Source organism: Rattus norvegicus, chromosome 12 (genome assembly GCF_036323735.1).
Source record: "Rattus norvegicus strain BN/NHsdMcwi chromosome 12, GRCr8, whole genome shotgun sequence".
In the NCBI taxonomy this organism is placed as follows: Eukaryota; Metazoa; Chordata; class Mammalia; order Rodentia; family Muridae; genus Rattus; species Rattus norvegicus.
The window spans coordinates 42031805-42058589 of NC_086030.1; the positions used below are offsets into that span (position 1 = coordinate 42031805).

The 26785-nt window shown below is 55.0% G+C and overlaps 1 protein-coding gene across 1 annotated transcript in view; it reads right to left on the reverse strand.

The window, feature by feature from the left end:
• The window catches only part of Rbm19 (RNA binding motif protein 19), an 85254-nt gene that overhangs the window by 5528 nt on the left and 52941 nt on the right, over positions 1–26785 (reverse strand). The window contains exons 22-23 of the mRNA NM_001371959.1: positions 19227–19332; positions 8038–8158 (exon numbers count right to left, since the gene is read on the reverse strand). Of these exons, the coding sequence (NP_001358888.1) occupies positions 8038–8158; positions 19227–19332 (227 nt within the window). The remainder of the gene's footprint in view (positions 1–8037; positions 8159–19226; positions 19333–26785) is intronic.

Genomic DNA, 26785 nt, shown 5'->3' on the forward strand with positions numbered 1-26785 from the left:
GCCATAGGCTAACTTCTCTCCAAATGTCTATCCTGGCTGTGGGTCCAGAAACTGGATTAGTCCTGTGCATGGAGAGCCCCAACCTCCACTATGCTGGGCTTAACCCCAGGTAGGGGAAGAGTACCCGCTGGCCTGTAGGAGTGTGGGCTGCGGGGGCTGGGAACCTCCTGGGAGGGCGGCAAGTGTCGAGGTGAAGGAGACTTACTGCAGAGATAGCAAGCACAGGCTGAGGGGAGCTGAGGGGAGGAGAGGAGGCCTGGAGCCTCATTTTCTTTACCACTGTCTTTTCTTCCTGGGTCCAAGCAGAGATGACATGGAGAAACATGACGGTGGAATAACACGGAGTTGCAGCGTTGGGAGAACCATGTGCTGTGGACTGCGCAATGGGGAGTGCACGTCTCATAAATGCAAGTGGCTCTGCAGGTTTATGTGTGCAATGTAGGACCAGGGTGGCCAGACCTGATTTCCTAAGACTGGCTTGAACCTGACTTCCAGGTCAGATCTTCCAGTGGCCAAACAACGATGAATCCAATACTGCTTTGTGTTCACATGTCGCAGGCGAGGCACCGATGGCTCAGCTGGTGGCCTCCAGTCTACGTGCTTCTTGCTGCCTATCTCAGGCACTCAAGGCAGTCACTGAAGCTGTTTCCTTGGCTTCCTCTGGTTGGGCCAGGATGCACGTCAGGTATGCTGGCCAGCCTGTATCCTCTGGGCTCTGGGCCCCGCCCAGGATGGTGGCCAGGCCCTGCCCCTCCCACACCACCCTGCGGTACTTCTGTCAGTTTAATTCTGTGATCGATGAGAAGGAGCAGGCGAGATGGCCCGGCACAGCTGGCTTCCCCGTTAGCCCTAGCAGGGATTCGTGGGCTTGCCGGCGACGGCTGAGTGAAATGTTTGCAGAACGCACAGAACACAAGTCAATAACAATTTAGTGGGATTGGGAGCAGGTCCCTTCCTCTCACGGACAGTTGCTCCCAGGGGAGGGTGGCACAATGTGCAGATATTGTCAGATTGCTTGGAGCAGGAGGCTCAGGTGTGTTGGGGGGTGCGAGGGAGGCAGGGGGTGTGGCTGGGCCACACCTGCCCCAGCTGGCCCCAAGGACCTGCAGGCTCCCGGTATACTTTCACTGGGAGATGAGGTTGCTGTCTGGAGGCCCCTCCACTGGCCCCCATTTATCTGCACCTTGGCCAGGAGCTGCCTGGGCTCACATGGTTCCACTTTGTGAGTCTCAATTCCCTTCACCAGCCGTGGCAACCAGGGGTGAGGGATAAGTGTCCTGACCTCTTGCGGCAGGAGCCATTCCTGCAACCAGGAGCCAGGATGAAAGTCCTCTTGCATAACCCATGCCCTCCTGGGACCCAGAGTGACAGTCTGGGGTGTCCAGAGGAGGGGCTGACATAACCGGGTCTCTGGAAGAGTGAGAGGTGCCCAGATGAAGGGCTGAAACGTAAAGCTTAAACAAAACCCCATCTCCAGGGAGCTGGAATGAGGCACAGCCAGGGGATGTTTTGAATAATAAACTCTGACTTCACACACTTGCTTGAACTTCCCGCCCGCCTATGATTTCGAAAGCCCGATGATTAGGTCTTCGCAGTTCAGATCAAGGAGGCCCATTTGCAGGGGCTGATGGGGGATAACGGGCTCTTGTGGTCCCTGGTCTTTCAGAATCGTGCCATCCTGCTGCTGATGGAGGTGTGGAATGGGGGTGTGTGGAAATGCTGGCAGGCTTTAAATATCATCTGTATGCTGATAACTTCAAATTTATATCGCAGCTCAGCCTTCGCCTGGGAGCTCTGAACTCATCCATCTATTTGCTAATATCCCTGGGGCATCCTGGCTGAGGTCGAAAACCCAGGTTTGCTTAGCACCTGGGCACCACCCTTGTTTCTCCCCTGCCTTCTCTATGCTGCTCTGGCCAGCTCCCCCTTCTCCCAACACAGCCAGTGTCCCAGCTGTTCTCTACCCTGCAGCCTTGGCTGTGGTCCTGGTTACGGTTTCTGGATGACCCCAGTGTGATCCCCAGGCCTGGTTCCAGTGCCACCCACTGCAATCCCACACAGCAACAGTAGTGTCGATTTATGAGGTTAGTCCATGTTGGCCTTCACTTTAGTCTTCCGGGGGGCTTCACAGGGCAACATGAGCAAAGTTAGGCTTCCTGCCACAGCTGGCCAGACCCCTGCTGGTTTTCCTGTCTGGTTTCCATTCTCTATCCTGGAGCTCCAGTAGTAAACATCCTTCTGCCCCAGGGCCTTTGCACCTGTGGGCTCCTGGGTTTGTAATGTTTTTTCCATAGGCCTTTGGCTGCCTGGTTCCTTGCAATCACACAGAAAAGCTGGCTTCGTGGGAAGACTTATTCTAGTTGCCACATTAGATGTACCCCTTCCCTTGTGGTATGTTGTAGCATCCACTCTAATTTTCTTCAGAAAACCTGCCACCGACAGAACTTCGATCCTTATATTTTGTGATGCTCGCTCGCCCCTCTCTCTTATACAAAAACCACCTCCATGAGGGAAAGAAGGAGAGAGAGAGAGAGAGAGAGAGAGAGAGAGAGAGAGAGAGAGAGAGAGAGAGCGCCACATTCCAGGAAAGCTTACACTGAGGCCGCTATCTGGAATGTGTGTGCATGCCAACTGGATGGACTCAGGAAATGTAGGCATCGTAGGACGGGAGGAAAAGGAGTGTCCGTTTACAAGGGCCCAGAGCTGTATGCCCCTAGGAAAGTCAACAGCTGTCTCTGGGTCTGTCTGGTCCTGTAACACTGGACCTGCCTCTCTCTGAGTGTGCTAGGCTAACGTGCCACCAGGTATGCACAAGTGCTAAGTGTTGCTGCTGCACAAAGGCCCCTGACAGAGCTCTCTCTGGCTTCTGAGGCCGAGCTCATCTTTAGTAAGAGTTTACGAGGCAGAATCTCTGCAGCAGGACAGGGCTTGGAGGACCAAGGTGAGAATACCAGGCTCCAAGCAGGGTCTGTATGCATGTCTCCAGTCTAAACAACTCTCTGGGCTGGGGTAATGGCTCGGCTGTGCTGAGCCTGGTGCCCATACCTAATGTGAAGGTGTCTGCAGTCGGCAACACGCAGGACCCAGAATATGCTAGATACTCTGCTAATGTCAGCTACAACCACAGCTGGTTCTAACAGGGCTCGTTCATCTGCTCTGTGGACAGTTATGAAGCTGGCTTTATTCTTGATGCAAGGCAAGTTAGGGCATAAGGAGGGGGCTGTGTCCTCTGGAGGGTCTGTGCATGCATATGTGTGTATATATGCGTGTGTATATGTGTACCTGTATGTATGTGTATGCATGTGTGTATGTGTGTATATAGTGTGTAAGAGAGAGAAATGCTACAGGCCTGGAGGTGAGGTGGTGGGCTGATGGGACAAGGGTGTGGTTGGGGCTCCATCCCTACCCTGTGAGGTTAGGAGGATGGCTCAGAGTGCCAGGCCACTGAGCAGAACTCTTCCTATCTGTGCCGAGGGCTCTTGCTATGTGTGCTCTTTGTATGGCCAGTGTTGCCGGGCCCGGTGGGCAGGGGATAAAGCGGTGCAGGGATGGCGGCACTGCGGCCACTTGCTATGCTGCTCATGCCTGAGCTCCTACTCTGGAGGTGAAAGTTGCAGCCGCTAACCACAGCCCATCAGGCCTCCCCAGCTGGAATAAGACAACAGAGGGAAGCCAAGCCACGCTCCTGGCTAAATGAAAGCCCGTGTGCCGTGCCTCCCTGGCTGTGAGTGCTTAAGACGGGTTGGGCGGTGGATGGCTTCCCAGCCATTCTATTCTGCCGTCTGTGCTCGTGGTACCATGGCCTGCCAGGCCCTGAAAGCTTCGCAATGCTGCGACCCCGCTGGTTTGTAACATGTTCAGAAAGAAAGGGACGCAGCTAGAGGCAGACTTTCTTCTTTCTTCCCCTCCTGAGCACTCTTTTCACACCCCACATGCCAGGCAGAGAAGAAAACCACTTCACCTACTACAGGGCCAGGGGCTGGAGACCAAATATCTGATTCCTGACCGGGAAGGGGGATTGATGGGGAGGGGGTGGGGGAACGGCAGGCAGAGAGCAAGAAGAGGGGGAGTTGGAGGGATGAGGATGGGGAGAGGACCAGACTGGGGTAGTCCAGGGGGTGTTGAGAGAGGACAGGAGAGGAAGAATGGACTAGGGAGGACAGCAGCCTTCTTCCCTCAGGTACCTGTCCAGCATTAATGTCTCTACTGACTCAGGGTGACTTTTTCTTCTGTCCTGGCCTATACTATGGGCTTGCCAGGGTGGGTCCCAAGCCCAGCTAGGTAGGGATACTGAGGTGTCATGTCATTGCCCAGGGACTGCGGACAGCATGAGGGATGCCCCGTGGGGCAGACAAGGGGGTGGGGCTTAAAGCCAAGCTCCTCTAGACACCAGTAAGTGGAAAGCCTGCAGTGGGCTGATCCTGGGCCTCCTGTTTGTGCCAGGCCCTGTGCCCTGGCTGGAGACTTGGGGGCACCAGGCTTCCTCTGTTCTCTGCTCAATTACATCCTCCTGAACCCAGCTTGGGAGAGTGGCCAGAAGAAGTCAGGTGTCACTCCCCTGGAGCCATAGGACCCCAGGGTGCTGACACCCTACCTTGTGTTCCCTGTGCAGATGGCAGAGCTGAGGCTGAGACCCACCAGGGCCACAGAGCAGATAACAGAGCAGACACACACACACGCATATACATACACATAGACATACATACATACATACACAGACACACACAGACATACATACACACACAGACACACAGACACATACAAACACACATACATACACACAGACACACAGACATACATACACACACATGCACGCACGCACACACATACGCACGCATGCACACGCACATGCACATGCATGCGGAATCAAACCTAAGGGTGATGACCGGATCAGCCCATGCAAAGCCACTGTCAAGAGAACGACTGAAAGCTTAGGTTTGAGTTCCAGCTGTGTTATGGGTGGCTGGTACCCCTTAATAAGTTTCTTGCCCTCTCTGAGCCCCTTCTGATCTGCTAAACGGGTCAATGACAGCTTCTATCTCCCTGAGTCCTGACAAGGCCTGACAGGAGAGGCTGTGATGGAAGGGAACCTGTGTCAGATAGCCTGAGCCACAGTTCAGCTGACTCCCTTGACCCAGGAACTGTGTGTCCCCACCAACCCTCCCCTGTCAGTAGTGGGCTGTGGGAGAGGGGTGGCCTGTATGCAGCCCAAAGGCAGCCTTGTGGGGCCAGAGCTTCCAGCCGTCCGCCTGAGGTCTGAGTACCTTCCTGGCAGTGTTCAGGGTCCATGCCAGAGCTGGGCACAAGTCCCACTCGCCCTGGGCTCTGCCAGGGCCCTGGAGGCTCGGAACAATGCGAACTCTGACACAAATGAGCTAGTACTTTTCTCGGCAGGGAAAAGGGCAGAGGAAAAAGGGGGCCCAGGGCCCTGTTCTGAGGATTTCAGCTGCTGTGCACATGTGCAGGACAAGGTGAAGGGTGGGGCGCACAGTGTTCCTGGGGCATCTGCATACCTGGCAGCCTTGCACTTGCCAGGGGGCCTGCAGGTGACGTGCCTGGCAGGTGTTACAGACATGCATGGTAGCCTCAGTACCTATGGTCATCATGGGGCTGCTGGAGAGGCAGACACAGGGTTATCTTCCTCAGTTTCATTACTACACCTGCCTAGTGGGGCCGGGTGGCTGTGAGTGGCCACAGAGACGGCTCTCACACACCAAGCATTAGCTTCTGCTGCAACCTTGTGCCTGGGAGGAGATGATGCAGAGCTCAATTTATTGAAGGGTCCTCTGTCCACACAGAGCAGAAGTGCTGAGCCCACAGTCTTGGAGGCCTGGGCTGGGTGGTGGAGTGACCACAGGGAGGTGGGCCCTGCCTCGGGAGAGTGCCTTCCACAAACATTTGCCGACGGGTGCATTTGGGGCTGTCGATGCCTGTCAATGTAGACAGGTTCTGTCTGCCCATCAGGACTTGGGATCTTATTGAGTTGTGAGCCCGCCACTGAGTGCACACAAATCTGCTTCTCTTGCTTTGCATTTGCTTGGGCTAGAAAGCTCTGAGCCCTGGAGAGGAAGCCTGGCACCATTCAGAGTCGGAGCTACATGGGCACTGGATAGGAATGGATCACTCCAGATACAAGCACATAACGCACTACATTTGCCATGAGTGAGGGTGGGGCGGCTGGGCCTGCACAGAGTAATAGGCCATAAGATTAAAAAGAAACCCAAGTGCTGGAGAGATGGCTCAGTGGTTAAGAGCACTGACTGCTCTTCCAAAGGTCCTGAGCTCAATTCCCAGCAACCGCATTACAACCATCTGTAATGAGATCTGATGCCCTCTTCTGGTGTGTCTGAGAGACAGCTACAGTGTACTTATATATAATAAATAAATAAATTAAAAAAAAAAAAAAAGAAACCCAAACCAACCAACTAACCAACCGGCCGGCCGGCCAGCCAGCCATCCCAAACAGCAGCAGCAACAACAACAAAACCAAGAAAGTACAGGGTCAGAGGCACAAAGAAGACATGGAATGACCAGAGCCTAGAGGGCAAGGCAGGGCAGGGCAGGGCAGCAGTTATGGAAGCAGCATCAGGCCTTTGAACAGGGCACCCATGTCACTCGGTGCAAGCAAATGCAGAAAGGAAGGTGCTGTGTTGATGTGGAACAGCACACTTGAGGGCACAGGGTTCTCCTTAGCTTGGGGAGAAGTGATCTCTGTAAGAAGTATGGCAGGCAGGTGCATGGCTCTGGCAGACCGTTGAAGGGCCAGGGTTTGTGTTCCAAGACTAAGGCCTGCTGGCTATGGTTAGCACCCCATGCCACCTCTGTGGTTCTTAGCACACTGGTCAGGGACAGTCTCCCTGGATTGCTTATAACCCTCCGGGACAATGCACCCTATAGTCCTCCACTGCCCCTGGCTCCTGATTCCAGCTCTGTAGCCAGAAAGCTCATAGCAAACACCTTCAGGGGACAACAGCAGTCTCTGAACTTGGGAGCTAGAATACCAAGGGCCCCAGTGCAAGGATGACAAGGTAGGAAGAAACTGCCTGCCTCTTGAGGTCACAGCACCAATGACTATACACAGGGCTGTCCCAGCCCAACCCAGAACCTGTCTGTCAGCAAGTGGGAGGGGGGGACCTGTTCTCAGCTGGGTGGCTCAATGGCAGCTGCCTTGCTCTGCTTTCTGGAGACCACTGTGAAGATACTTAAGGAAGGTGGGCTTTCAGTTCAAGTCTTGACATCCTTGTGAGGGGTACACACCCCACTAGAGATGAGGCTCAGTAATTCCAACCCCACAGACCTCTGCAGGTCTCCCTGAGTCCCTCTACCCCTCAGCACCAGGCATAATGGGCCTCCTGTTTTTCAATTTTGGGGACCCTCAGCCTGGGCTACTCACGATAGGAAGTGGCTACTTTCTTCACCTGTGCCCACGGCCCTGCCCAGTCACTATGATGTCCCGAGTGTGAGGACAGCAGGGCTCAGGAGGAGGGCAACAATCTTTAAGACCACAGTGTCACCTTGGTGAGTCAGCTGTGAGCACAAAGCTTGGGCAGGAGTAGACAGCTCTCAAAGAACGGTCTTAGGCAGGTTAAGTGAATCTTCTAGGCTCAGCATCTTGAAGCAGAAGGGTCAATGCAGCCAGATTTGGGACCCTGAAGAGGATCCAGGTGACTCAGTGTGGGGCCCACAGTTCACAATGGAACTTGGTGACCCCATGGTTCCCAGGGCCAGCCTCCAGGACCCATTTTGAGTACCCCTGGGTTTGAGGCATCCTTTTTTTGGAACCTGAATTGGAGACTGTAATATCAACAGAAAAGACAACGGTCCTGCCCTTCTTGCTTGCCTGGCCCCATTGCTTTACCTACCTGCAGTGGACAAGGTAAGCCACCATGCACATGGCTGTCCCGATACAAGGTGGCTTAAAGTGGCAGGTGACCTTGGAGCTGCACCCAAGTGAGGGCAGTGATCCAGGTGGTCCCTGTCCCAGCTCTCAAGCCCAGAAGCCCCAAGTCAGCCAGGTGAGTGCCAGGCCACTCCTACCTTGGAAGTGTTTGGCTGTCTTCCTCCTTAGGGCCTGCACAGTCACCTCCGAGTCTGCCCATTCCAGAACCAGCCTGCGGCCGTACAAGTGCGTGCTATGACACAGTGCATTGAAGGCTTTCTGGAGGAGGGGGCAAGAAAGAGCAGTGCATGAGCTGTAGGTGTTCCAGGCAGCCCCCTCTGCCCTTGTGACTTTGGGTGTCTGGCGATGCTCCGGGGTGCTGTTGGACCATCTATTTAGTGAGCTATGCTTCAAGTGAAGGAGCAGCGAGCGAGCAGCTGAGCGGTCACTGCCTGGGCCAGGCGGGTCCCCCGTTTCCTGCTGGCATCTTATCTGGTATCTGTGGAGGGCGACCCCACTGACAGTGAGCCTCTCACCCCGCTGTCAGGTGCTCAGCCCAGCTGCCTAGTCACCAGAGGGCGCTGTACACTCCCTCATGGGTACCTGGTGCCTGTCCTCTGTCTGACCCCACTGTCTCCTTCCCAGTCCCATCCTTTCCACTATGGGTTTCTGTGCCAGCTCAGCACCCCGGGCCTTCTTGCTCTGCCAAGCTCTCCCTCCCCTGACCCCCACCAGCATTTTCAACACTAAAATGAGATGTAAGTATATGGATTCCGGAACATTCCATCTCCACCTCAAGAGAAAGACATATTCTGCTACCCCTTAAGTCCCCCAATTCTTCTCCCAGCTCACACACACCACAAACCTACTTCCTGCTTCTGTGGATGTACCAGCCCTGGGCATTCATCTGTTCACTAGACAGTACTGACCAAACCTCCAAAAACATGGCTGACTGAGGATCAGTGGCCTTGTGCAGGGACAGCCTGCTCTGTCTCTTCTGGAAATACCCCATGGCACTAACACGGGACTTCAGTGGCTAAGAAGTCTCTCAACTCTAGAGTCAACAAATCTAGGGCAAGGAAGACCCTGTGCTTCCTTTTCTACAAGGTCTTAGGCAGGTTAAGTGAATCTTCTAGGCTCAGCATCTTGAAGCAGAAGGGTCAATGCAGCCAGATTTGGGACCCTGAAGAGGATCCAGGTGACTCAGTGTGGGGCCCACAGTTCGTCCACCTACCTCTCCTGTGTAGGGCAGGCACACAGCATGTCCACCTACCTCTCCTGTGTGGGGCAGGCACACAGCATGTCCACCTACCTCTCCTGTGTGGGGCAGGCACACAGTATGTCCACCTACATCTCCTGTGTGGGGCATGCACACAGCATGTCCACCTACATCTCCTGTGCTCTCAGACAGATTCCTGAACTGCGTCCTTCTCTTCACAGAGCCCTAAGGTGTAGAGGATACTTGGGGGGGGGGGGCTCCTGGAGGCTGCAGAACACCCAGGATGACAGCTGGAGGAGGGTGACATGGGACCAGGAGAGGAGCCTGCCTTCCCCACTGTGTTGATGCCTAGAAGCACTCACTCACCAGTCCAGTGAGGGCCAGAACCAGCCACTGTCCATAACGTGACTGCTATGGTTGGCACCTTGGGAGGTGACTGTGATTGAAAACAATGGCTGAAGTGACCAGGCAACACAGGAGTGAGATGACCCTAGTGTAAAGGAACTGGTGTCAGACACTGCAGCACCGTGTAGAAGAGGATGGGGCCTAAGGTCTGTGAGTCTGTGGGCCGCCGGACGACGCCTGTGGACAGCATCTGGGAGGGAGGCAGAGGTCACACATTTTTCCAAGTTACCCTGGTTTTGGGTCCTGTAACTGCCAGGCTGTGTACTTCTGTTGTACAGGCTGCAGGACGTGTGAAGAAAATAAGGCCACAACCTAGCTGGATCCTGTCCTGTCTTGGAAAGGGTTCAGGACTTAGAGCAAGCAATGACGGCAGCGCCCAGCATCTATTCAAGACAAGCAGAACCTGGAAGGATGGGAGGGCTCGGCGATGAGGGGAAGGTGGGAGGGAAAGCGCTCAACAGCCAATGGAGGGACGGCTTCCATGCTGTGTTCTTCTCTGCACCCCTTGAGAAGGGCCAGGTGCAGCCCCCACCCACCACACACACACACTTTTTTTTTAAGTTTAATTTAGAAGCCTCTCTTGACTGCTGGCAGAGCCCCCACCATTTTTTTCCAGGCAGATATAAAAATGCATCTGGCCCCCGAGCCGAAATGGCTCATTCTGAGCTCAGAATCGCGAGTGCTCAGCTGTCGAGGGAGGCAGGGAGACGGCAGGACTCGGGGAGCCGGGTGCCTCGAGACCAAGAAAGGAACTGGTGGGGAGTCTGATGAGGGTCCCTGAGGAGCTGCATCCTGGGGACATAGCAGTCTGGGACAGCCATGGCTGCATCTGGTGGCTGCTCTACCCTCACTCACAAAGCAGGAAGAGATCTTGCTTGGCAGGGAGGCCCAGGCGAGGAGCTGTCCCAACCCCAGCCTTTATTTTCTTTCTCATGGGTTTTTGTTGTTGTTGTTGTTGTTTCTTCAATCTTTCTCCTGCCTCGGAAGGCCTGGTGATGTTTCGGTTCCCTGCAGGAGCTCCTAACAGCCTCTCCCCAGCTCTCCCTCTCTCTGTACCCCTCTGGCACTTTATTAGCTCTTCGTGCAAAGGGCTTCCCATACTCAGAGTGGGTATGGGGACTGTGGTTCTGCAGCCAGGTTATCTCAGTTCAAATCCCTTTTCCATCACTTTCAAGCTGTGTGATCCTGGCCAAGCTTCGAAATGTCTCTGAACCTAGGCTGCCTGGAATTTCAGGAGTGGCAGAAATGGGGGTGGGGACACTCAGGAAGCTATTTACTCACGGCTTAGAGCACTGCCCTGTGGCACTGCTGTCTGGTACACTGTCATAAGCCACTCCTCAGTCTGCAGGAACCAGAGTGGAAACAGCGGCGTCTGCCTGCAAACACTCTTATTTTTCTAGAACACAATATGGGGTTCTCCAAAAATAGCAGAGCCCTTCCCAGCTCTGACTGCTGAGGGCTGATAGACACCGGGTCATGCTCCGTGTGCCTATTTCCTGAGCTGCAGTGTGGTGTCCTCAAAGCTTTCCTCCACAGGGTAGGTGGTGCAGTGACTGGAGGTTAGAGCCGGCCTTGGGAATGCAGTGAGCTTGCTTAAAGAAGAGATGATGTGTGCCTGAGGCATCTCGAGGATGGATGAGGAGGGAGGGATGATCCCCTTTGAGGGGCTTTTGAGCTGGGACGGGGGCACACCGAGAGGCATAGAAAATTCTAGGTGCTTCAGCAGGAAAATGCTGGCCACCAGCAGCTTCTTCCATATACTGGACCCCATAGAAACAAACGCCTTGCCACCTCGCCTGGCTCAGGGAACTTGCCTCTGCCCAGGCAGCCTGGGCCAGTGTCCTCTAGGAAGTGTAGTGCTGTGGCTAACAGTCTCCGTGGTGTGGCCCAGGGAGCCCCCAGGTTGGACAGGTCTCCAGCCACACAACCCCAGCATGCTTATTCCACTGACGGGTCACTAACTTCAACGAGGGGCAACTGAAGACCCACTATGTGCTCCATCTCCTCGGGCACTGAAACTGTGGCCGAGTCTGTGAAGGCCCTGTGCCTGGCACACCTAGTCTGGTTTCTAAGAACCATCACCCACCTACTGCCTCTCTGCCTAAACCCAAAACCCTAGAGGAAAAGTCACCCCGTCCCTCCCTTAGCCAGCGCACTGCTCTTGGGCGAGTAACTACTCAGGAAAGCAGAGTCTTCCATTGTCGGGGTTCTGGAGAACACGTCTCCACCCTGGGTGGATGGTCAGTGACTCTGCTTTAAATACCCTGTCACAGACTTTCAAGCCTGCTTTGGAACACGAGGACACAGCAGGCATAGCTGGGACCTGGACTTGGTCACAGCTGGGGTCGCTTCACATAGGATGGTGACCTGGACTTGGTCTGCCTTTATTTCTAGCATCCACTGCCTTAGATCCCTGCTGAGTGGACACTGCAGCCCACCTGCTGGCACAGGAGATGGACCAACCTTCACCCTGGCCTGTTGGGAAGCCTACGGCCCAGAGTACAATCGAAGGGACTGGAGGTTGACACAGAGAATGACGAAGAAAGCCACACTCTGCCACCTCCTGGTGGCCAGCACCAGCTACCCTCAGCTCCACCCTCTACACTGCAGGAGCCTCCTCTTGGGGCCACAGCCAGCGCTGTCCCTGTTTCTACAGACTGGGTGTAAATAGGAGGCTTAGTGGGGGATGAGGGGTGGGAGGTCGAAACTTCTACCCATCCCAACCTCCATCCCAACCTCCAGACGACAGCACGGGCCACGCCCTTCTTCCTGAGAGTCTATCCTGAGAGTGCAGATGCTTCCTCACCATTGGAACACAGGGATGGACCAAAATCTCTTTGCCTGAAACACTGTGGGTGGACCTGCCCCTGCTGGACCCCAGCTCCCATTGGTGGGGGTCTGTCTCAGGTGGCTCCTATCCCCAGGAAGCATCCACCCCAGGCCCAGGCTACCACCATCCATGTCTCTAGCCTGGATTCCCTGAGACTAAAGCCTCTGTCCTCAGGTTCAAGGCCATGGCCTCCTGCCTCCTTGCCCTGATTGCACTAGGAAGCCAGTCTACTCAGTGGGGGATCATCAGTACAGGGCTCAAGGAGGCTGGACCTGGTGGCCCACTCTGAAGACCAGGAAAGCCTGGAATGTTGCCAGTGAGTGCAGCACTGGGTCCAGCCTTTATGCACGTTCCCGTTCCCTGAAGACAACATTTCTCCCAGCAACCGGAACCATTCTGTGCCCTTGGCTGGACTTCAGTCCCATGTGGTTACAGAGAACTGGCTGATTCCCAGCAGTCTGCAGCGCCAAGAATGGACCTGACTTTAGGAGTCAGCAGCCTCCTGGCCCTGTCCTCTTGCTTTTTGAGCATCCCTGGCAGAGCCAGAGGGCTGCAGATACTGACTAAAGGCATCCAATGACACCATCAACCCACCCTAAACATCTGTGTCCCACACTTGAAGGGGGCGTGACAAAGGTGGTACAGGATGGCCATGTGCATGAGGTGCCTTGCACCGAGCATGGGGGACAAAGGAGGCAGGTCATGTGCATGCAGGAGGCCTGTGCTGACATGTGAGGACAGAGGAGCCAGGTTCGGCCTGGCTTGGAAGAAACACTGGATAGTGACTTCTAGGGAAGGGTTTTCACATTGCCTCCCCAGGCCTGGAAGTCGGGTCAGGACACTTGGCTAGTGGCTTCTGGCCTGACCAGATGCTGCCTCACAGGTAGGACTGTCCTAGCTCTTTTGCATACCATGGAGTGACTTCCACAGTGAATGGCACCAGGGTTCATTCTGAGAAGTGACAGTGTCTTAGTCACTGTTCTATTGTGGAGAAGAGACACCATGACCATGGCGACTCTTATGAAAGAAAGCATTTCACTGAGGGCTTGCTTACAGTTTCACAGGGTTTTTGGCATGGGCTTCTGAAACCTCAAAGCTCACTCCTAGGGACACACTTCCTCCAACAAGGCCACACCTAATCCTTCTAATCCTTTCAAACAGGTCCACTCCCTGGTCTAAGCATCCAAATATATGAAACTGTGGGAACCAATCTTATTCAAACCACTACAGACACTGAGGCACAGAGGCAACCTTCCAAGACAAACAGCCACAGGCTTATTTGTAGACTGTGCCCTGACTCTCTGAGACAGACAGATACACCCCTAGTCATCCCATCTCAAGCACATGGCGCTGACCCAATGTCAGGTGCTACAGCAGAACAGAGTAGGGAAGCGCTCCTCTCCTGCCTCTGCAGGTCTGCAGCACCTTAGAGAGCAGGTGTCAGGTGGGCAGGGAAGGCGACAGGCAGTTCCTGCACTGTCCAGTGACCTGACGGATTTCTTTACGCTTCTCAAGTCAGTGTGAGCTCAAGGGACTACCTATGCCAGAAGCAGGGAGTGGATATTCCTTGGCCTGGGTTTCCACCTTCTTCTGATTCACACTGTGCCTGACAGATCTGAAAGCAAGGTCTTTGCTCTGGTCTACGAGGTGCCTGGCAGGCCTTGGTCCCCATGGTCTGGAGAGCCACAATTGGCACAACGGCACAGTATGATCTTGCTTATGCCTTGCGGTAAACGGGGCAGCACCTGATCCTACTTATGCTCTTAGCTTACACATGCTGGCTGAGCCTGAGTCCTTACCATTACCTTGAAATGCAAACCTGGCTAGAATGTGTATCTCTGGGCTGTGGTGACAGAAGCCTGGCAAAGTAGCACCATTCAAATTCTGGTGTGAAACTGTACACAACACGAATGCACACCCAAACAGAAAAGTAGGGGCAAAACCCGGACTCCTGGGTTAGTTCCTGACAGCATTCTGGCAGATACAGAACAACTATTGGATATAGGTTCCAATACAGCAGGGAATCTTCAGCTGCCTCCCTGTCCTGTCCCTAGTACATGCACAACACCATCTGTTCTCTCAAGCTCTGCCACTTGGAAAGGGCAGTGTCACCAGCTTCCGCTGTGGGGCAGAGTCACCTGGGCTTGGGGGCACACATGTGGAACAGGAAGGCAGCTCTGACGTCATGGGCCACTCTAACCCTACTAGGCATGGCCTGGTTGGAAAAGGGGTGTTTCCTTGAGGTCATCCCCTGCAGACCCCACTATACTGACACCTTGAGACTGACTCCTCCTTGCACGCCACCATGCACGTGCTGCTGATCATCTGACAGATCACGTGCTGCAGGCTACCATTCAGCACTGAGCAGGGGTGCTGGGTGCCAGGTACCAGGGAGGGAGGCAGGAGGCTGGAGAAGCTCTGTCCTGCCCCTCGTCACCAATCCTACCACCCTAGATCCCGCGCAAGCTCTCTGCACCACACAGCACCTCCAGCCAGTGTGAGCTCAGGCCACGCATCCTGTCATTCACTCCCTGAGGGTCCACCCGCCGTGGTGAAGTGGGAAAGAGGAAGGAGACGCCTGCGACCCTACAATTAAAGCTGTGGTTGTTTATCACAGCAGAGCTCTGCCTGCCAACGCCAGCCACCATCGCATCTCCGGCTGCTGGCTCCCCCCGAGTGTTTATTTAAGCCAACACATTGCTCTGCTAATTGGATAACATTCTATGTGAAAATAGGCCTTTTAAAACAACAGCGTCGGTGGCTAAAACAGCTGCAACCACAAAAGTATAAAGAAGCATCGCTCGGGAGGGAGAATTAAAGGCACCTCTTGTGGGGAACAATTAATATCCTGGTTTCCGGGTGTCTGTCTGCTCTTCCCCTCCTTCCTGTTCCTGGTGGCCCTTTCCCCCTTCCTCCAGGGCCAGCCTGGGCTAGGTAGGGAGAGGAAGGTGGAGCCTGAATGGAAGCACAATGTCTACTGGTAACAAATCCACCTGCCTAGGATTCCCCACTGCCTGTCCAGGTGAGTGAGGGGCAGGGAGGGGGCTGAAGGCTGGGGGAGCTCAGCAATGAAGAAGGCAGCTGCTTTTTTGGGGGGTCAGGGGCTTCTCCCAAGAGCTGTTTTTACGGGACCTCTTGGCCTCTCCATGTGTCTCTACCCGGGGAGCCCCTTTCCTGGGTAGCAGGAATGGGTGTGAGAGGTGGGTTTGGTTAGAGTGGGGGTCAGCACTTTGATAAGCCAATGCCTGACGGGAGGAGAAGCCCAGCCGTATGACGCTCAGCCAAGTCTGGTCTTTGAGCCATTTCTCCATCTGTCAAATAACCCTACACAAACACCTAGGGGACACTCAAAAGAAGTCCACAGGGTTGATCATTTCAGATGCCCCAGAGGAGGTACAGCCATGGTGACAGGACAGGGGAGCCCAGGGTGACCCCACAGGTAGGCAGGATGTGTGCTAGCCCAAGTCCCTGCCACACTAGTCTCCAGGTCGACAGACACTGGTTTCCCTCTTTTGTGAAGTGCTAGGCTCCCTGAGAACCCTGAGGTTGGGATGACACTGGCACCTCCAGCAGCACTGATATTCGCTGCTTAGAATATTAGAGCCATCAAACCTCTGAGACAGGAGAATTCACCTGCTCATCCATCCACTTCCCATGGGTAGGCAGGGCTCAGGTCACCAGTGCCTGTGACTGGGCAGGTAGACCAGTCCCTTTTTCCATTTGCCTGAGCAAGTCAGTGTCAACCAGGGGCAGGGCTCTGGGGCTGTGCAGATGGGCACAGGAGACGGGGAGAGGAGGAGAGGGGGAGAGGAGAAGAGGAGGAGGAGGAGAGGGGGAGAGGAGGAGGAGGAGAGGGGGAAAGGGGGAGAAGAGGAGAGGGAGAGAGGAGAAGAGGGAAGGAGGAGAGGAGGAGAGGGAGAGAGGAAGAGAAGAGGAGAGGAGGAGACGGGGAGAGGAGGAGAGGGGGAGAGGAGGTTTTGGGCTAATCTCCACTAATCATGGTGCATTTGCTGGGCTGGGACAGGCAACGTGCCTATAGTAGACATGTCACTTGTAAGGTGGTGCTCTCAGGAGCCCCTGCCTGCCATTGTTGGGTGCCTGGGATCTTCCATGTGGCCATCATGGAGCCTCCTGCTGGCTTCGCTCCCCAGCACTGTTACGTGCTTGACTCAGAAGGGGTCAGATGGGTCAGAGTACCTGAGAATGTGTGAGGGATGGGGTAAGGCCTGGGGAGAGAAACGAACTGTTCATTCCAGGATGAGGAGTGAGCACTTGTTCTGGGTCAGTGGGCCTGAGTGGGAGACTACACCTCTTATACCACAGGGCCAGGGCAAGAGCCGGAAACCAGGAGCTGAGGTGTGGCAGGGTGGGATGAAATGGGGGCTGGGACTGGATGTTGGCCCCTCTGACAGACATCGTCTCTGGCCTCAGTCTTCCACTGAGCAAGCAACCTCCTGCCTCAGCCCTAGTGGCTGTTGTACTATCTTCTATCCCTTTCCCTTCTATGTCTGAGAACGGCTTGGGGAGGCCTCCAAGTGTACAAGGTTGCAGGTGCCCAGTGACCACTGCTCTTTCTATGCATCAAGAGGGCAGAAGGTGCTCAAGAGGGCAGAGACTATTGAGGGCTCTTTCCAGCTTGGTTGGGCTCCACTCCTCCACTGCAGGGTAACCCCAAGCCCCACGCCATAGCTAGAGAACGGCTCCATGTTCAGAGTGTGTCCACACTGTGCAGGGCCCATGGATACACTGCAGGTGTAAAGAAGTCACACTGCCACTCTGGACACAACCCGGTTCTGCAGACAGACCAGGGGAGTGGAGGAGACAAACAGCTGCCCCAGGAAACGGCAAGAGCAAGGGAGATGTGGGGGATGGATCGCAGCTCACCGCCACTTCCATTCAGACGCGCTTCCTGGCACGGTGGGCAAAAAGAGCGCGAGTCCTGGCAAGGGGCGGGGGGAGGGCAGGGCAGGGCAGGGCAGCAGGAATGGAGAGGCCTGAAATAGTACCTGGAGAGTGGAGGGCACAGCCAGTCCCTCCCTGTCCTCAGCTGCCCTTTCTCTTCCAGGAGCCAAGAACAGAAAGGGATGGAGGGAGAAGCTGCCACTTCCATAAGTCACTGCTGAGGGGCTGACTTGGGACTAGGAGGGACATGGCATCTGGCCTGAGGACTGTGCTGGAGTGCAGAAGTGGCCCTGTGAGGCCCGAGGTTTGGGGAGGGCGAGTCACTTTTCCAAGGTCACACCAAGGGGAAGAAGTCACACTGGCTTCATAGATGGTGCGCGTAAGTCTGGGGTTGGCTTTGGTGAAAAGACCTTTTTCAGGGGCAGAGTTAGGCTCTACTCCCCAGGGCAGCCTTGTCTGGGGGTCTGGGTAGAAAACTGTCAGTGGTGGTCCTGCTACTCCCACCTTCCCTGTCCCGTCTGGGAACCCCAAAGCTCAGAACAGAGTGCACACACTGTCTCTCTCCACAGCCCCTTGGCGACAGGATGCCACAGGTGTGCACAGACCTGAGAGCCGAGGGACAGAGGCTCACAGGGTCCCTGGGTGATAGCAATGAGGGAATCAAGTTGTGTTGAACATCTGCCGTGTGCCAGGGAGCTGCCCACATAGGACTATCTGTCACAAAGCAGGAATGGGGGCATTACTGTCAACCCATTTCACAGATAAGGAAACTGAGGTACAGGACAAAGCTAGGGAAGTCCAAGCTGCCTTCAATGACAGTGTTTCTCTGGTTGCCAAGGCCTAGTGTTTACAGTGTGTTGTCCCTCTGTCACTGAGAGGTGACAACGGAAGGGCTGCCAGCTGAGGAGAGGGGACAAATGTCTAGGCACTTCAAGTGGGGGCAGGAAGATGTCCGTGGCTGCCATGTCCTGGGGGCTAGTGTCCTGTGCCTGTGGGATGCTCAGGCTGTCTACATAGTAGTCTTAAGCTGTCCCTTCTGCCCCATGCTGCTCCCCACCCTGGGGCCCCTTGGGGTGGAGGAGCCCTACCACTTGGCAGTAGTCCAGGACACTGTTTTTCAGGGAGGAAAGCAGAGGCAATGAGGGCTGTGGCTGCCGGGCAGCGCTCAGCAGGGGCACAGGATGGCCCAGCAGTCCTGCCCTGCACAACCTGGCCTTTGGAGCTTGGGGCTGTGAGAATGGTTTCTAGACTCAGCTGGCGAGGACTCAACATGGGCAGAATGAAAGCCTGGCTGTGCTGTCCTGGGCCTGACGTCAGAGCAGCGGCCTTGCTTCAGAGCCCAAGGGGAAGGGGGTAGGGTGTTATGGAAGTGTGGCAAGAGGGCTCAGTTGGTAGGGGGTGCTTGCCCAGTGATCTGGGTTTAATCCCCAGCACCTATGTGTGGGAGAGAATCTCTCCATTTGCACATGCATGCACACACTTATGCACACACACCAAACACACACACAGTAAGTGAGCAAAACTAACCACTGCCGACGGGCTGCTCTGATCTTTGCATAGCTTGAGCAAGATCTGCACATGTGCACGTGGGCTGCAGGGGTGGCCCTTGGTGTCACCAGCATAGAATGGAACTGGCCACAGTGGAGGGACGAGGAGGGAGCCAGGCCCCAGCCTGTGTACTTCCCATTCCTGCCTAGGCTGCTTCAAACAGGGCTGTCGATAAAGCCCAGCCCCGTGGCCATGTAGACTGGGGTCTTTTCCCTGTTACACAGCCGCCTGAGAATTAAGTCGACCTAAGCTCCTGCTCATGTATGACTGACACGTGCACACACCAACACATACTACCAGGCCCTCCAAGCCCCATACCCAGTGCTCTCCTCCAAGGAGACTGGGTAAACCAGCAGCGTCAGGGAGAGAGCGGAAGGCACGAGGCAGCGCCAGCTGCTCTTCCCAGTTCAGGGCTCCGTGCTTCTCCGGGGGACAGCGCTCACCTTTGCGTCCTGCTTGGTGATGAAGTCCACAAAGCCGAAGCCCCTGTGAGCGCCGGTCCCTGTCATCTTCTTTGGCAGGCGCACTGTCTTCAGTTCCCCGAAGGTGCTAGAGACAAAAGGCGGGCATCAAAGACTGAGGACCGAGGGCTTTGAGGGAGGACGAGAGGCTCCTGGACCCTGTGGGTTACCAGAGATTGCTGGTTGCAGGAACACCTACCACCCGGCTTGTTCATGTGGCTTCCCAGTTCCCCACAGCCAGCCCTCGCTTCTCTGCAGGTGTTGCTTTCTTCTCCCTGTTGGCCACCACTGGGGGGAGGGAGGGCACCATCGGACTGGAGGTGCTGATGGGAAATTTTTGGTGTCTCTCCTGCCACCTGGGGGACACCTGGACACTTGTCCTTTCCCCATGAGATGAGTCCGCAGGCTGCACCAGGCCAGGAATACCCCAGCCGGGACAAGGGGCTGATTGTAGGAATCAAGGTTCTGGATGCGCTGTCAGTGGGGTTCCCTGACCTTCCCCAGGCCAAGCCCAAGCTGACTAACGCCAATCCATGGAATTCTTCCTGTCAACCTAGAACCTGGAGTCTGGAGATGCCCCAGTACTCAGGGATCTGAAGACACACGACTCCTTCTGAGCTGCCCATACTCCACAAGCTTCCCTTTCGATAGACACCTGCTACACCAGTCAGGCAGTATTCTGGAGCAGAAAACCTGACCAGGAAACTGTGGCCTGGACCACCCTTGGGGTCGCCCCTCTCCTCTCCATTGAGTTAACCTTTGAAAGACTCTAGGACAAAGGGAATGAGTTTCCTCGGGTACCCTGGCCACACGCCCCTATCCCAATCTCTTTATAATGTCCATTTATCAGATATGTATGCGCACACCGCCACCGATGAATATTCAATGAGCTCAGCATCTGAAGAGAGGTGTCATTTTTATTTGAAAATCTACACTCTCTGGTGGCCACAGGGTCCACGCATCCGTACACAGTGGTTTGGGATGCTTCAAGGCCAAGGACCGATTGGGTAAAGAACACAGAGCAGGCCGTAAGCGCTTACCAAATGATATAAGTTAAATCTGGGGCGTTAACCTGCAGCCCTACCAGCATGAGCAGGCATCTGCTGGCCCCATTTCTGAAGGCAGGACTGTGTGTAAACGCAGCATTATGAAGTCTCAAAATGAATCGGCACGTCCGGCTCTCCCTGGCAGCTCCCCCCATCCCGACGCCTGTGCAGGCCTTGGGGAATGGAGCTGGCGACAAGGCAGGCTGGCCTCCCCAGGATGGGAGAGAGGCCTCAGGGAACCTGGCCAGATCCTTGGCTGAGAGGGAGCTCTTGGCTGATGTGGAGGGGGTCGGAGTCTGCGGGCCAGACGAGCAGCCTGGAGAGAAGACAGTCACACACCCAGCAAGGCCTGCTTCGCTCTGGCACTTAAAGGCCTGCACATCCCATGACACACGGCCTCGGGTCCTTCCCCCAGTCCCTATGAAGGTGGTGCTGACTGGAACGGGGTGATCTGGGGATGAACAGGCTCTCTCCCAGGCTGCTCCACAGAAACAGCTCGTTGGTCACCTGTGGGGATGTTGAGAGCCCAGGTCTGAGGGCTTTACATCTAATGTGGGAAGGCTAGATGGTGTGGGACCACCAGGCTGGTTGTCTGACAGAATAGAGGATGCCAACACCTGGCTCTCCAGACCCACTCACCTCATCTTCAGTACAAGTGTCACACTGTCCACAGTGAACCAACCAGAACTGCCCAGTGTCTGTCTGTCTGTCTGTCTGTCTGTCTGTCTCTGTGTGTGTGTGTGTGTGTGTGTGTGTGTGTTACTTCTAGTGGAAGAACCCACACTCGTCTTGCTTGTGGCTGTGCCTGGAGCCTGAGGCCCAATGCCCACCCTGCACAGGCGCTGCTGGAACCACTTCCAGAATGAACAACAGCAGGAGACAGCCAGAAGGGGCAGGGACTATGAAAAGAAGCTAAGGAGTCCACCACCTAAGCCTTTCCACCCTGCTTTACAAATGAACCACCCTAGAGAAGCAGCCCTGTTCAGGGTGGGAAGCAGCAGGGGTTGAAGTCCCTTGCTTGGCCACAGGATGGTTTGAGCCTGTCCTGTTCCCCATAAAGACAGGCCACTTCTAGAAGTGGGGCTTCTTCCTCCTTCCCAAAATGTGGCTAAATCCAGGGTGAAGTAGGAGCCTGTGTGTATGTGCGTATGCATGGCACTGTGTGTGTGTGTGTGTATGCATGTGTGTGTGGCGTGTGATGTGGTGTCATATGTGTGTGATGTATATGTATATGGTGTATGTGTATATGTATATGGTGTGTGCATGTATGTATATGTGATGTTTGTGTGATGTATATGTATATGGTATATGTATACATGTATATGTGTGTGGTGTGTGGTGTGTGGTGTGTGTACGTGGCAACTGGTCCTACTGATCCACACAGGATCATGGGGGCAAGAGAGAGAGGACCATGTGCACTTTCTTTCTGCCTGGCTCTATGTTGGGGTGGGGGAATAGGCACGGGTGACAGAGGAGAGGGAGAGGAAGACGGGTGGGGGAAGGCTGTTGAGGTTAATTCCTCCCCTCCACAGCGGGCTGTGAGCTGTGGATGCTCGGTGCATGGTAAGCAGCTGAGGGGCCGGAGGAAGCGAGGAAAATAATTAAAAGGTGGAGAAAGAAGCGGGTGAGGAGGCGGAAGGGGCCGTGCTGCTGTGGTCTGCGGACGTGCATCTGAGAGTGTGGTGAGGGAGCCATGACAGCCTCGAACCACCATGGAACTGGGGTGGGGATGGGAGCTGGGGGCCTTTGGGGGAGTCCACGACCTAGGCTTGGGACCTCTAGATGGACACCAGAAGCTCCTAAAGGCCCCAGGAGCTTAAGGGACATGATCCTGATAAAAAGGGTCTTCTCAGAACAGGGCAAAGAGCCAGGCTGAGGAGCAGCTGAAGGGTTGAGAGTTAGAGCTTAGGAAGAACCAACTTCCCAGTGTCTGTGGACACTTCTAGAAATGTAGCATGGCGGCTTTGGAACACTGTCACTGCCCACTGCTACTGTCACCCCGGCTACAAAGAAGCCCTCCCCCTGCCCCGGTCTCTGAGACCTGCCACCCCCAGATCTAACAAATCTGGCTGGGTCAATACTGCCACCACCTCTGGTTGAGAGATGAAAACCAAGGTGCAAAGGTGACAGATTCCGGTCTGAGGTGAGCTCCTGCCCTTGGTGCTCAGGAATGGGGCCGGCCACAGACAGGCCCGGGTGCTTGCACAATGAGGATCAGGGGAAGTCAACACCAAGGATGGCGGAGATCAAAGAATTCAGGCAAAAGAGAAGGTTGGGGGAGGGAAAAAAAAATCAATGAAGTACCTTTCGTTCCAAGGAGATAAGAGACATAAACACCAGCCATTATGAAGGTTCTTATCTGCTGCCCTGGTCTGTGAGGCCAGTTTTTAAAAGAGGCCTTTGAAGGGACTTCCACATGAACCCTGCCTCCTGGGAGCCAAGGCCATGGTCAGTGGGGAGAGGTTGGCTGGGGCCACCAGGGGCCAGGGAGGGAGGAGGAAACTGTGGCACCTAGGGATTCATCTGCAGCCCAGTACGCTGGGGGACGGAGCTGCACACACTCCCCACTGTGTAGATAATAGAAACCACAAAATAGCAATTACTGTATCAGAAGCTGTGAATAAAGAGGCCAGAGCGGGCTTTTAAACACAGCCCTCCTCCCCTCCCCCACACGCTCACACTTCCCTAACAAACTCACACCTCACTTTCCAATTATTTCCTTCACCCTGGGTTCACCAATTATGCCTCCCGCACCACGCCCCGCCTCCTCCACCAGGCTGCCGCCACCAGGATTGGCGGCAGGTTGGTGGGTTTTCAATGACAGCTGGAGACTGTGGTGGGCGGTGCTGGTTTCTTGAGGTGTGTGGGGTGGGAGGAGGCACCTATGGGCCAATCATTCTGCTCCGAGGTGTGTTTGCACACACAGGCAAGGTGTGTGCCCCATCCCCATACAGGCAACGTCCCCCAGCCCAGACTCAACTTACACAATCCTGGCCAAGGAGATGGGCTCAGGGGGAGGAAGGGAGAGGGAAGGGCCTTATGGGTAGGCTGGGAGGGGGACCTGTGTGCACCCCACCAAGGGTGTACCCTGATTCCAACCGTTTTTGAGGTTGAAGTCCTCACTGCTACTCGGAGCTCAGAGTTCCCAAGTGTGGAGTCACGTGGGACATCCATTCTCAGGTCCTTTCCCTACCCGCGCTCAAGGCATTGTTGAGGATGCCACCACCCAAGGGACCCAGAAAGCAGCACTGCAATACGAGGAAGGGGAAGGGTGGTTTTGTGACAGGGTAAACTGCAGGCATCTTCTCGAAAGTCCTTCAAACGTATGCCCAGTTCTATCTATCAAGCCACACATGCGCACTGCAAGCAGTGGCCAGTACTTTCAGTCCAGGGTGCTTTGCAGCATGCAAGGCCTGGACCACGGACTCACATGGCCCGTGACAGCAAGGCACTGCCGTCTCTGCTTTACAGGAGGAGACTCAGGCTGGTCCTCCTAGGTGACAAGGAGCGGGGCAGAGTTCATGATGGGGGTCGGTCCCCAGGCCTGCAGCTTGGCTAAGTGTCCACAGCTCAACCTCTCTACTACCAAGTAGGCAGAAGCCGTTGGAGCCATGCCCTGCTGGGAGAAGTGGCTGTTCTTTCTCATTCAACAAACAAGGGCCGAGAGACCAAGAGGTCTGATCTTTGCTACTCAGCTCCTATGATGCCACTCTAAGGGAGGGTGCAGATGACTCAAGGATGTGCAAACCGTTCCCATCGTGGCACAGGTGAGGCTGGCAGCTGCTGAGAGCGTCCCTGTCTGTCCCTAAGAGTCCTCATGTGGCTGAAAGTCTCACTGGGTAGCCAGAGCGTCAGGTGCCCTGTCACCAAGCGGCAAACCTGGCTCATGCACAGGGGTGGATGGACATCCAAACAGCCCACTTGCTGGAATGCATGGAAACCAGGCTTCCAGGATGGTGTGTCCAGTCTACCTTGTCTGATCTCTAGCTAGGCAAATAAACTAAAGGTCATAGCCACCCCACAGCAGATTCGGGGTCACCATCTGCCCTGGGTCTCACGTCTGCGTACCAGACCCACATTCTCAGTGTTGAGGGATGATCTTCACCTCTCTTGTCCAGTCAGCTCACCTCCTGTCCCTTCTTGACTGTTAAGGACCTATAGCCGCTTTCCCTTTGAGTCTGCACCAACTCCAGGGCCTTAGCATCACCTGGTCCCATTACTTAAAAGCCCTGAGCAGGAAGTCTCCTCACTCAACTCTGCTCTATTATCTTCACAGTCCAGACTCTGCCCCCGCCCCTAGTGCCCCTCTGCCTAAGCCACTGTGAAGACTGATACCATCTGAATAGCTTCTCTATCTTCCCTTCCTTAGCTAGACACAGAAAGCAGACTCTGACGTGGCGGGGTCATGACACTCAGCTGAGTCCAGTGAGCTGTGCCCGGCACTGAGGAACACCCTCACCTCTCTGTAGGTGCTGAACCAACATTGTGTGTTCTGAGTGTCAGCACAACCCACCCCCTGTCCACTTAGGCAGTCGCATGTTCAGGCAGAACATTTGGTCTCTTCGGATGATGCCCTTGATGTAAGGTGGCCCCTGAGTTATTCCAGGGACTCACCTCTACTCTGAGTCTGGTGACAAAGTCACAGCAGGAGAGAGGGGCTTGTCCCATACCTGTTGATGAAACTGTCCCCACGCAATGACCTTCTCAACTACTTCCTGCCTAGCAGGAAAGAGAGGAGGTGGTCCCTCCAAAGATGACCTGGGCCAGGAGAGACACCTCAGTGGGATGCGTCCACTCCCAGAACCACGGACAGGCAGGTGAGGGCAAGCAAGTGTGCTCACGTGAGGCAGTGCTGGGCCTGCTCCGCAGAAGGGATGGCCCAGGGTTGGCTAATGGAGTCTCTGCCTCTTTGTCCTCGCTGGCTCTTTAAGAGTGCCTTTTACACTGAGCCCTTCCAATTACTCTGCGCTTCGGCCTGGTGAGAGCCGATGTAAAAGGTTACCTGGCCGCCATCAGCCAACACTCCCTTTCATTTTTGTCTCTTGAAGGCTGAAAAATGGCCTGGTTTCCGAGCAAGCGAGAGGAGCGGAGGGCAGCGTTTAGCGTTTCTCAATAGCCTTTCACGGGGCCCTTGCCGGGCAAGCACGGTCTCTGCAGTTTCTAGATGAGAGATGGAGGGCTGAGTGGTTAAACGGAGTCTCTGAATCTAAGCCGGGGCTGAGCTCCAGGTGAGCTTAGAAGCTCCACAGAGGGGGTGCTGGAAGGCGGGCCCTGGCCTGACGGAGCCTCCACTGGTGACTGTGGGCAGGTTGTGCCCGGTTGTACAGCTGGGCAGTGAGACAAGTTTACTAGTTCTGAGTGAAGAGCAGCCAGTGGCCAATGCTCCGCTCCACTAGGTCACTCACTGAACGAGCAGCCCCCATATTCCCCGAGAGACTGTCAGAGACGTGGGTCCTTCCCCACCTTTCTGAACCTGTTGATGAATGAATGGGAGATTACACATGTCAGAGGCCATTCCGCCAGGAAAGGTAGGGTCCACTAGGCCCAGCCTTGGCCTCCATGTAGACATGCGTCTCTTCTACAAAAGGAGGCCGGTGGTCCAGAGTCTGAGAGACTAAAATGATGTCAACAAAGCAAAACATGGTGTTAACAGAGCATCATTAGATACCCTGGATGTCAGCGCTGCCCCCAAGTTTGAGTTCCAATCTGATTTGGTGCAGAGAATCCTGAAGAGCTGGCCCACCTTCTGAAGACAGTGGTTCCTGCCCCTCCCCAACACCTGGGCCTCATAGTAATTCATGTTCAGACAAGAGGGATTCTTGGCAACTCCAAGCTCCACGAAGTCACATAGGGCCTGCCGCAGCCACAGAGCCACCTATAGCCGATCCACGAACTGAGTTGCCCTCACTACCCTTTGAGCTTTAGAGCGAACTGTGATGTTCCAGGGAGGGCTGCATGGGTTTCCATCCTGTAGCTCTCACATGCACCGGGCAATCACCTCCCTGCGCCCTCTGAGCAGGCTGAGCTCTGCCGTGATGCCCACCAGGGGCTGGTGATGTTTCTGGTTGTTCTCTTGGGCAAAGAGGACTTGAGTTTTGAACCCAGAACCCAATTAGAAGCTGGCATGGAGGGATGGTTCTGTAATCTCAGCCCCGCAGAGGAGGAGACCAGCAGATCCCTGGACTCACTGCCCAGCCCCTCAGTGGGCCCCGTGTAAAAAATGAAAGACTGTATCATGAAAGACTGAGGGAGACTCCAGAGGTTAACCTCTGACCACTACACACATGCACATGTACATGCTTAAAACATGTAAAGGATGCTGTAACTCCTAAACAGAAATGGACTCTTCCTCTGACCGTACCAAGCTATGTTTTGAGCCACAGAGGACATGGAGTGTACTCTGAGTCTTGCCCCACACAATCCTTGGAAGCACTGAGTGGCAGGATGTGAGGCCTTCTAAAATGGGCAAAGCTATCAGGTGGTGAGGCAGGGCAC